Source organism: Liolophura sinensis, chromosome 8 (genome assembly GCF_032854445.1).
Source record: "Liolophura sinensis isolate JHLJ2023 chromosome 8, CUHK_Ljap_v2, whole genome shotgun sequence".
NCBI lineage: Eukaryota > Metazoa > Mollusca > Polyplacophora > Chitonida > Chitonidae > Liolophura > Liolophura sinensis.
In genome coordinates, this window is record NC_088302.1 from 26826321 (window position 1) to 26837737 (window position 11417).

Consider the following 11417-nt stretch of genomic DNA (forward strand, 5'->3'; position numbering starts at 1 on the left):
ACCAACATTTGAAATATTCAGCCCTGGATTCGCCTTGAACAACACTGGCACATTCAGGATACTCAAGCACACCCATAAGTGCAGATGAGCTCAGTCAATAGGCATTTTCGAATCTAATTCCCAATAACTGGTCACGTGATATATACGCATTACATCTGTATAGTTTGTGCGTAATTTCGTCAACTTCATATTAACAAATAACAAAAGAAAGTGACCCAACTGCAATCAAAAGGTTCGACGCAGGCGTATTTCTTAAAATACACCACACGATCAAAAGTACATCATCAAAATCAACAAGAGCAACATTGGCTACTGTGGGAGTCCGACGGGCCTTTGTTAACTTTCCATTAGTCCAGATTGTGAAAGCAATCTCCACTCCCTCGTTCACAAATCATTTCCAATCCCGTCACTCAATGTTTCTAAAGTAGATACTATAGAGGTAGCGCACAGAAATTGCATTTTGATAATCCACGCAATAAAACAGATGGAAGGGAGAAAATGTGACATGTTTGGTTGATACCATGATATTTCATGAAGGGAAAGTATTACATTTTTTCTCACATTTTACTACGATTCCTCGCCTTGATTTGACATTCATATGTTAATAGCATGCGTGGGTCACACCATTAACAAAGCACGAAGGCGAACACCAGCTGCGGACTTCTACTAACCTATCTTATTGATAATACCAGAGTTGGAATATCCTTTAGTGTCGTTTTGCGATGTGAATGCAGCTACTGCAACATAAGAAGGACAGCATTGTTGTAAGGGACACAACTCTGCCTTCTGGAATTCCTTTTTGATTAGTATCGGCAAGTGACCTATACAACTAGACCACTTTCAGAAATAAAGATTTATCATTTATTTCATGAAAACATCCTTTCTTAGGGGTTGTTTAGACACACATGGCGCCATAGAGAACACTCGAGACAAATAAGTTGTTATCCTATACAAGAAAAACGTTTATCGTTTATCCAATGTTCGCATGACACATAACACGTCGTGGGCTTACCGTGCTAGCGCAAGGCAGTGACTGTTGCCTCTCCCCTATGCGGTTGCTCTGAGTTCAAGTTATACGTGCATGTTACTGAGACAGTCTTTATGGCTGTAAGTGGGACAGTCCGCTAGCAACCTACGGATGGTCGTGGGTTTCCACAGGGCTCTGGCTGGTTTCTCCCTTTCATAAATATTTTGTATGTAATTTATTTAAGTACGGTGTAAAACAGCAATCAAATAAATCAGTCATAGCGCATATTATATAGACTTGGTTACGTGTGACCATTTATCAACTGTCAGACCTTCGTCGATGCTCTGGTTTTATTATCCATGCTGTAAGTCTTTTATATTGAAATTATGATTCGGTAATTTTTTACTTTGAGGCGGCAAATAAACAACATTCATGAATGTTGTACACATGTTTGTCGCTGTTGTATTTTACTCTTCACCTTTGTAACAGGTGGTATCTGACTGGATTAAGGGACAGGTTAAAAGGTAGACATCCACATAATACCAAACATGCACGCAATGAATGCTTCTGTTAGCCAGATAAAAAATTCTTTGTGACGCTGTTTTTAACCAGTGTAGGTACTGTCTTGCCACGTTTAAGGGCTAAAAGAATACGTCTTTTAGTATGCCTACACTGCGTTTTGCATTAAACTAGGGTTTGTATAGTTGAATAGAGCACTTTCTACTGACCTGTGGTTTCGCTTGAGCGCTCGCCCTTCAGCAGAATACGTCTAGCAGAATACTCCGCATAAACCCCTGAATTCGACGTTGTACATGTATATAAACTTCTAGGGAGAGTATTGCAAATGGCTGTTCAGAGATTCCTTGTAGTAATGACTCTGGGCTTTCGCTTCAGTTATGGCCATCTTCCCGTAGCACAGAGGCCACTAGTCCCTGACGAGCAGCGGCTGATAAAGGAAGTGTTTGATGAGGAAGCGTATGATTCCAGCGCTCGACCTGTCTATAATGCTTCACACAATGTCGAAGTTACGTTTGGTTTCACCCTGCTGAAAATACTGGATTTGGTAAGTGCGATAATTCAAACATGATGCACACTAAAAAATAGCGTTTTAGTTATAAGCACATATTTCGTATACTTGATAAACTTGTGCTTGCATTTATGACAAAACACTGTGTTAAGTAATTAAGGAGATGTGGTTATTATTGAAGCTATGTGATTTATTTGATTTATTTATTTGATGGATGTTCTACGCCGCACCCAATAATATTTCACTTATTCGGCGATTTCCAGCGTTAAGGAGTATGGAGTAACATGTGAAATGTTTACATTGTAAAGTGGTGGACATACTCAATAAACACAGATATTCAGGTAAAAATGTGTTCTTCAGTCTACAAACATATGAAAGTGTTGACATGTTTATTATAATTACAAACACATCTCTTACATATAACAGTGTTTATAAAGAAACACTAGAACGCGTTTTATTAACTTTTTAAAGAATGTGTATATAAACTAGACACTTATTATTATTAAGTTTCTTTGGAAATTAAAACCACACAATTCCAAAACTTAAATGATTTACTAATGCTGTTAGTCAAGCACATAAATATTATAAAGACTCGGTTAAGATTGTTAAGAATATATTGGAAAACAATGATGTTATTTGTAGTTAAAAACACTAATATACCTCTTCTCATTTCGCTCATTGTATCCGTGGCAAAATTGTTATTTAATGTCCAATTTATAATATATCTTTTGTTGAAGGGTTTCGTTTATCAAAATATGTTGCATGTTATCGTCAAATTCACCAGCTGAAGGTACCACCACATATAGGGCTTTCAACTCTGTTGTTGACAGCAAATGTTCTCTGAGAATGGGGTGAATTATTTATATATTTATTTAAATATTAGATCCAGTAGACATATTTTATTTCTACCATTGGATGACAATGATATGTTTTATAGGAAGAAAGGAACCAAGTACTTGTTACCAACGCCTGGCTGGAACTGGTGGGTTTTTCATTTATGCTCGTACTGATTAGATTAATGGAAAAATCATGATGGGAAAGAATGATATCTGTGGAGACATTTGAATGTAACAGCTGATGTCAGTTACAAAGTAATATTTCATTGTCAGCGCCAATAATATTTTAGTTACAAAAATCTATGTAAAAGTCCTTTCTCTGTTAGTATAGCAATTTCCATTCCGGAATCTGCACATCTTCCATCTATATCTGTTGTACTACGGCTTTCCAGTTCGTATGCCTTCGTCTACGTTGCGTCATTTCAGAGTTGGTTAGACGAGAGAATTTCATGGGATCCCACTGATTACAGTGGTTTACGGGTTGTTCGCATTCCCGCCGATATGCTCTGGCTTCCCGACATCGTTTTGTACAACAAGTAAGCTATTTTTTTCATTCGGCTTCATAAACCCGCTGACGTATTGATTCGTGTGTGGAGTGATTCTTCCTTCACCTATATCAATTGAGAAGTCTTGTGTCAAAGTCTATCCTGTCACACGTTGCACCTTTAATCATGTTGGTAAATCAAAATGTAGCGATAGACAAGAGTCCTTTTTTTTACTTTAATGGTTACGGGTGTACTGATGCCGTCTTTATCACCTAACTGTTCCTGATTATTTGTAATATGGTTTTACGAGCTAAGTGTTTTCATTTGGTGTAACATGGTAATGAAGATGTCTCTTGATCAATCCCAATCCAGACTTCACAGCAAACACACAAATTAACTCACACTTCTAAAAGAAGAATCATTTTTCAATCTGTTTCTTCTGTTAATTCTTATAAAAAAAATTTCCCAGTTATAGCAATCTTATAAATGAAACCTAGGACAATTTATTTACTTATTTACTCATCTAATGTGTGTTAGTTTAATGGGTGGACGCAACCGGTGTGTAATGTGTGACGTACAGAATTCCACACCGTATTGCGCAATCGACCGCTCATTGTCACAGACACCATAAATATTCAGGGCGGGGTCTATAATTCTGCAGAAAGACACATATGAACTCAAAAAACTTTTTTCATATGAAGGTATTGTAATGTAACTTCTGGACATAGATACACCTCAGGATTCAGGTTTGAACTCGTATGCCTGTTGAACTTCAGAGTTTTCGTTCGCGTCTGGCGAGTTCCCACATCAGCCTCTACCGAGTTACCTATAGACTTCTTATCCCTACTTGTGTCTTTGATCCGCTTGACTTTAGATTCGTTTCTTTGTAGTGCTGATGACTTCACGACTGGTTTCATGCCAGGGAGAGCCATGGTAAGTCATAATGGCGGTGTTTTCTGGGGACCACCAGTGCGCCTGAGAAGCTCGTGCGTCTTAGATGCCAGTTCTTTTCCATTCGACACTCAGAGCTGTGTGCTGAAGTTTGGGTCGTGGACGTATCCCGTGTCGCAAGTAGATATTCTCAACATGAGACCGAAAGTGGACGTGTCTAGGTACGTGAGTAATGGGGAGTGGCAGCTTGTCGGTTACACCAGTACCAGGTACGAGACCGTTTACCCTGGACCCGGCAACGTAACATACTCCGATGTAAAGGTCAAGCTTGTAATTCAGCGCCGAACTCTTTACTATATCATGAACATTTTGTTTTCTTGTATCTGGTTGAGTATTTTGACGTTGCTGGACTTTTGTCTGCCGCCCGACGAAGGAGAGAAGATCACACTTGGAGCCACTGTTCTCCTATCGTACGCCTTTTTCATGCTGCTCGTGGCAAACAGTGTTCCACCGTCATCCGAATCGCTACCTTTACTTGGTAAGACCTGCTAGCTACCATCTGGATTCCTTTCTTTAAAAATGTATTGATAATATAAAGCAAAGTAAGAATACGTTAAAAACACAATGGTACAATTGTAGGCAGTAATGTGTATAACTCGAATGTAAGCTTCTTACCTTTTTAAAGCTAAGCTGAAGCTTGTATATCGCTTGTGCTTTAGATACATAAGATTGATATTACTTTTTATTTTTGTAAATTTATTGTCAATTTTATTACATACAGGTATCTACTTAACATTGTCGCTGGCAGTAAACAGTGCCTCATTGTCACTTACAATGCTGGTATTAAAACTTCACCATAGTCCGGCGGGGCGTAATGACGTGCCTTACTGGTTGAGAGTTGTCGTCCTAGACTATCTCTCCAGACTTGTGGGCTGCCATTGTCCACTGCTGAAAAGATCAGGTGAAATGTTGAAAGAGCCAAAACATGAGGACGAACTAAACAGTGAGGTTTGTAGAAGCTTGATTGCCAGTTCCGTGTCGTGGACGCCTGTCACATGTGATATCAAAGACATGGAAGACATTGAAGTTCTGGAGGAGATGACAACCGTGGCAGCCAGCACACCACTTAATCAGTCCACACAAGACTCCTTCTCTGAATCAACACCAGTTCCGAGCCTTGTTCAAAGGGCTGTCTTTAACAAGATGTCCGGATACCTAGATTACTTAGCGTCGAATGCCCAGGTTGACATGAAACGGCACCAAATCAAAAGTGAATGGAAACAGGTGGCACTGGTTGTCGATCGTTTTTTATTCTGGCTCTTTCTGTTAATCACAGTCTTGTCAACCTTCACAGTTCTCTTGATTATACCCTATCAAAGATATGCTGTCGAGTCGACGCATTTGTGACCGTAAACAATACCAATGCGAACATTTCACATTTATTAATTTCCTTGAGTATACCAGCCTGTGATGATTGCTCTAAACATATGACAGTAAACCTCGTGATATTAGCCGCAAAGAAAAAGTCTGATTGTCTTCCATCAGTGCATTCCACTTAGTTGTGAAAAGGTGTGGGTCAAATGTTGAAAGGCGTTTCAGTTACGGTTATGAGGGAGGTATCTTGAGGCGTCTGTGAAATATTCTTGAAAATCGCTTTTTCCCGCAATCAAATATAGAAACTGTGTAATCTTTACATAGCAGTGAAGGCAGGTTGGTGGCTGTGGAAAGTGGTCTGGTCAAAATAATGGCACTTGACATTAAAGCCTCAGGTAATTCGTACATGCGGTAATATTCAGATAATAGGAATGGTATTTGACAGAGGATAACAGGCCCACGGAGGCTAAGTGGATGCACACCCACATCTATTTAACATGAAAACAGCATTTGGCTTAAAACGTCGATTTTATTTATTATCTTCTTTACTTCTTTGTCGTCGTACACCAGTTGTCGATTTAAACAATGCTATAGATCAACAACCATGTATTCGTTTAAATTACACTGAGGTTGTGCGTGTGATCTATTCTATTATATGTAATAAAATACACATTTGACTAACTATTTAGGGCTTAAGACCGTATTCCTACTGAAGAAGTATTCACTTCCATGATTGAGAGAGTGCTTGGGGTTTAACGTCTATTCATTTCCATGAAGACGAACAAGTAAATACGGATATGTAAAACCACCGACATTTATCATAGTATAGGATACGTCCTGACATTGTATGAATTAACTGCGCAGGGATACTAGCTGTGGAGACAAAATAATGCCCATGGCTTAAAGAGCAGCAGTTCTTAAGTGTTTACTGACATTTAAACGGTTTATCGGGTGGTTACTCTGTTGTTATAAATTCTGTTGTTGTAAGAGCAGTAGAAATCTACAGCGGCGTTCTGTGTAATAATTAATATTCATGAGGAAAAATGCCCTTATCCAGGCGGACTGACATAGCAGTAAGTACTTACACGTTCCTCTCGTTCTTAAGGAGTGGTCTATTATTCTAAATGTGTAAAGATTTCAGTCTTTATGTAGGCGTACTGGTCAAATGATTGCTACCCAGGAGACCATGGTACTGACGCTAACTATTCCTCGCTCATACCGTAGTAACTCATAATATTCTGAATTACTGAGAGTAGAAGTGCGTACATGTATATTAGTTTAGGTCAGTTGTGTCTAGCTGGGATTTTCTTCGCTATACCGCAAAACACAAATCAATTCCGTGCACAAGTGCAGTCTATTTTAGTAATACGTATGTGTATGTTTAAGTATAACGCAATATTTTTTCATCGAGATTTGGAACTGCAGCGACTTCTTCAATATGTACTGTTCATGGTGGGCATTGACAGTAGCAGCCTTGTGGAATGTGGGGGATATGTGCACGGCAGTTAGTGGTCAGGACATGTACCACTCTGTCGCAAGATTAACAGATGAACAAAAGCTCCTAGAACACATATTTACCTACAATGATTACGACCATGACTCCAGACCAGTCTATAATTCAACACATAATGTGGAGGTCACATTTGGATTTACTCTTATTCAAATACTCGATATGGTAAGTATGTGTAAATCAAATAAATAAATAAATAAATGAATGAATGAATATATAGCGCATTTCTACTGCACGCTATCCTCACATATAACAGTTACAATTTTATATAATGTGGAACATTGGTGTTCTTTATCTCAAGTAAAGAATCCAGAGGTACTTGCACCTTTTATGAAAGTATGTGTAACTCATTTCTTTAACTCATTCCAAACCAGAACGAGTTTGAGTTTGTAAGCTACAATAACACTCAAAACAACCCTAAAATTAACTTAATACGAACACTTCATGAAATGCCAGCAGTTGATATGTAAACACTATACTAAACACTTGTCTATACCGTAGAATGCGAAACCGTCCAACCTCCTTTTTTCATGCCTTAAATTGCAGGAAGAAAAGAATCAGGTGTTGGTTACGAATGCCTGGCTAACCCACGTGAGTTTCACACAGCCCTTTATGATGTCATGTAGGAATTATTTACTGAATTATTTGATTGATTTTCTTGCACCGTGCTCATACTCAAGGGCATTTCATATTTACGGCGGCGGCCAGCTGTATGAATTGAAAAAATGACAAAACCTGCTATAGATGCCAGGTAATTCTCATGAAGTAAAGCCGCATTTTCACACATTTACAAATGACAATTTTGTGAAATCCAGATATAAAACCAGTGGTTTTAAGAAAAATATAAATTTTATATTAAGTTTGCATTGGTAACATCAAATTTGCCAGGTTGTTATTTCATGAAAATAGCTGTACATTCGAGGGTTTCATGAGGCTCATACATGTCTAAATACTATTCCCTCGTTTCTTAGTGTGTCAAAGAGTACGTATGCCATACAACTGGACAAGCAAAACTGAAGTATTTACACATTTTCTGAGCACATATACCTCCTTCTTTTGCTCCGCGGCAAAAACGAGGACAAGGGGAGTAACTCTTCTGACCAAATAAAACCTTTCATTGAAGGATACTTTGCAAACATAAAAGATAATTGAGCGCGAAATACATATAAAATTGTATTTCACGCTATTTCTGGTTTAAAATGTTTCTTTCCTCTTAATTTGTTCAGCACTCCTGATATATGATCTACTGCTAACAGGAATGGTTCGATGAAAGAATTTATTGGGACCCCGATCTTTATAACGGGATAAAGATCCTCCGGATTCCAGCCAGCTTGCTGTGGCTCCCTGACATAGTGCTCTATAATAAGTAAGTCAGCCAGCTTGTAGTGGATCCCTGGCATCGTTCTCTATAACAGATACGTCAGTCTATCTGTTCGGACAGACTGATTTACCTATTATACAACATGATGAATTTGTATCATAGGTAGATCAGTCCCTCCGTTGTGGTTCACTGACATCGTGCTCTATAAGAAGTAAGTCAGTCTATCTTTTGTTGTTCGCTGACATCGTCCTGTATAATAAGTAAGTCAGTCTATCTTTTGTTGTTCGCTGACATTGTCCTGTATAATAAGTAAGTCAGTCTATCTTTTGTTGTTCGCTGACATTGTCCTGTATAATAAGTAAGTAAGTCTGTTGTGGCTCCATGACATCGTGCTTTATAATAAGAATGTCACCCAGCTTTTGGTGGCTCATTGACATCATGTTCTATAATAAGTATGACAGTTTATCTGCTGTGGCCTCCTGACATCGTGTTGTATACACGGGTAGGTCAGAGTGTCTTTTGTGGCTCCCTGACATCGTGTTCTATAATAAGTACTTCAGCAAGCTTTTGACTGCTCCCTGGCATAGTGTTGTATAATGGGTAGGTCAGTGTGTCTGCTGTGGCTCCCTGACATTGTGTTGTATAATAGGTAGGTCAGTGTGTCTGTTGTGGCTCCTTGGCATCGTGTTGTATAATAGGTAGGTCAGTGTGTCTGTTGTGGCTACCTGACATCGTGTTGTATAATAGGTAGGTCAGTGTGTCTGTTTTGGCTCCCTGACATCGTGTTCTATAACAAGTAATTCAGCCAGTTGTTGATGGCTCCCTGGCATCGTGCTGTATAATAGGTAGGTCAGTGTGTCTGTTATGGCTACCTGACATCGTGTTGTATAATAGGTAGGTCAGTGTGTCTGTTGTGGCTACCTGACATCGTGTTGTATAATAAGTAAGTCAGTCTATAAGTTTTGACCACCTGATGTCGTGTTCTATAATAAGTAAATCAGTTTATGTGTTGTGGCTCCCTGACATCGTGTTCTATAACAAGTAATTCAGCCAGCTTTTGATGGCTCCCTGGCATCGTGTTGTATATTAAGTAAATCAGTTTATCTGTTGTGGCTACCTGACATCGTGTTGTATAATAGGTAGGTCAGTGTGTCTGTTGTGGCTCCTGACATCGTGTTCTATAACAAGTAATTCAGCCAGCTTTTGATGGCTCCCTGGCATCGTGTTGTATAATAAGTAAGTCAGTTTATCTGTTGTGGCTCCCTGACATCGTGTTGTATAATAAGTAAGTCAGTCTATAAGTTTTGACCACCTGATGTCGTGTTTTATAGTAAGTAAATCAGTTTATCTGTTGTGGCTACCTGACATCGTGTTGTATAATAGGTAGGTTAGTGTGTCTGTTGTGGTTACCTGACATCGTGTTGTATAATAAGTAAGGCAGTGTCTGTTTTGGCTTCCTGACATCGTGTTGCAAAAGAGGGTAGGTCATTGTGTCTGCTGCGGCTACCTGACATCGTGCTGTATAATGGGTAGGTCAGTGTGTCTGTTTTGGCTACCTGACATCGTGTTGCAAGAAAAGGTAGGTCAGTGTGTCTGTTTTGGCTCCGTGACATCGTGTTGTATAATAGGTAGGTCAGTGTGTCTGTTTTGGCTCCGTGACATCGTGTTGTATAATAGGTAGGTCAGTGTGTCTGTTGTGGCTCCGTGACATCGTGTTCTGGATGAATAACTGGATGTTTCTGGTTAGATAAGTCAACTGATAAAGTTAATAAAATGTTGAATACTCAAATAGCCAGCCACTTTCACCACTCAAAAGAAAATTGCCTTCTTCCTCGATATTTCAGTGCGGATGATTATACCACCGGATACATGCCGAGCAATGCCATGGTGGGGCATGATGGGACGGTTTTTTGGGGTCCGCCAGCGCGCCTGCGCAGTTCGTGTAAAGTAGACATCACATACTTCCCTTTTGATAGTCAGACATGTAGGATGAAGTTCGGCTCGTGGACTTATCAGAAGGGACAGGTAGATATCTTAAGTAAAGCGCCGGAAGTTGATCTGAGTAATTACGTCAGTAACGGAGAATGGCAATTGGGTAAGTACGACGTTGTGCGCTCGGAGCTAACGTATCCGGGCACTAAAGGGGTGTATACAGATGTGACGGTGATCCTGACCATTCATCGCAGAGTTCTGTATTACGTGATGAACATCCTGTTGCCCTGTGTCTGGCTGAGCATCTTGAACCTCCTCAACTTCTGCCTTCCACCCGACGAGTGTGAGAAGATCACCCTTGGAATCACTGTCTTCCTCTCCTACTCCGTCTTCATGCTCCTCGTGGCAGACAGCATGCCGCCCACATCAGAGTTCCTCCCACTCATTGGTACTTTCTTGTTTTTTCTTGTAGACAAATGTACACATTATACATATATATAATTTTTTACCTGTTATATCTGTTCTGTTGATGTTGAAGTGTTAAAATAATTCTCAGTTTGAAAAATTTATAAGAATATTTGGGTAATACGGTAAGGCAACGTTTGGAAAGTTTTCATCAAAGTACATTGGTAATACATAGGTAAGACTGAATATTAGTGGAAACAATAACATTATCAGACTGTCGTCACTGGTTTCTTGTCGTCCACTTCCAAATCTGCTCAGATTCCAAACGTTCTTGCCTTTTGTCCACAGGAATCTACCTGACCTTATCGCTAGCAGTCGCCTGTGCCTCGGTTATTCTCACGGTACTGGTCCTCAAGACGTATCACGTATCTCCTAACCAGAAAGAGGTTCCCCGCTGGGTAAGGACCTTAATCCTACAGGGTCTGGCCAGGATCACCCGATGCGAGAGACTACCCGTGAAGAAATTAAAGCGACGATTATCGTCAAACCGAGACTGCAGAATGCTGTTGACCAAATGATTTCCAAAGTGAGAGCTGAGAAAGCCTGCCCAACGGCATTTAATATTGACCTTAACAAACTACTGAGCGCAGCACGCGAAACGAAAGAATC

At 39.7% G+C, this 11417-nt stretch overlaps 2 protein-coding genes across 2 annotated transcripts; both read left to right on the forward strand.

Annotated features, from left to right (window-relative positions):
* The first annotated feature begins 1838 nt into the window (after positions 1 to 1838).
* LOC135473368 (neuronal acetylcholine receptor subunit beta-3-like) lies at positions 1839 to 5613 on the forward strand. The gene is made up of 5 exons (XM_064753218.1): positions 1839 to 2030; positions 2932 to 2976; positions 3257 to 3366; positions 4206 to 4744; positions 4988 to 5613. Exons 1-5 carry the CDS (start codon positions 1839 to 1841, stop codon positions 5611 to 5613), a joined length of 1512 nt encoding a protein of 503 aa, XP_064609288.1.
* A 1405-nt stretch (positions 5614 to 7018) lies between these two features.
* LOC135473369 (neuronal acetylcholine receptor subunit alpha-10-like) lies at positions 7019 to 11417 on the forward strand. The gene is made up of 5 exons (XM_064753219.1): positions 7019 to 7255; positions 7637 to 7681; positions 8347 to 8456; positions 10256 to 10791; positions 11097 to 11417. The coding sequence occupies exons 1-5, from the start codon at positions 7019 to 7021 to the stop codon at positions 11324 to 11326; spliced, it is 1158 nt and encodes a 385-aa protein (XP_064609289.1). The 3' UTR covers positions 11327 to 11417.

Excerpts from the sequence above, each read along its gene's own strand:
- LOC135473368 (XM_064753218.1), top strand. The coding sequence starts at position 1,839 with ATGACTCTGGGCTTTCGCTTCAGTTATGGCCATCTTCCCGTAGCACAG. Across the intron at positions 2,031-2,931 it reads TGCTGAAAATACTGGATTTG|GAAGAAAGGAACCAAGTACT; the intron begins GTAAGTGCGATA and ends TATGTTTTATAG. Across the intron at positions 2,977-3,256 it reads CCAACGCCTGGCTGGAACTG|AGTTGGTTAGACGAGAGAAT; the intron begins GTGGGTTTTTCA and ends GCGTCATTTCAG.
- LOC135473369 (XM_064753219.1), top strand. The coding sequence starts at position 7,019 with ATGTACTGTTCATGGTGGGCATTGACAGTAGCAGCCTTGTGGAATGTG. Across the intron at positions 7,682-8,346 it reads CGAATGCCTGGCTAACCCAC|GAATGGTTCGATGAAAGAAT; the intron begins GTGAGTTTCACA and ends TACTGCTAACAG. Across the intron at positions 10,792-11,096 it reads AGAGTTCCTCCCACTCATTG|GAATCTACCTGACCTTATCG; the intron begins GTACTTTCTTGT and ends TTTTGTCCACAG.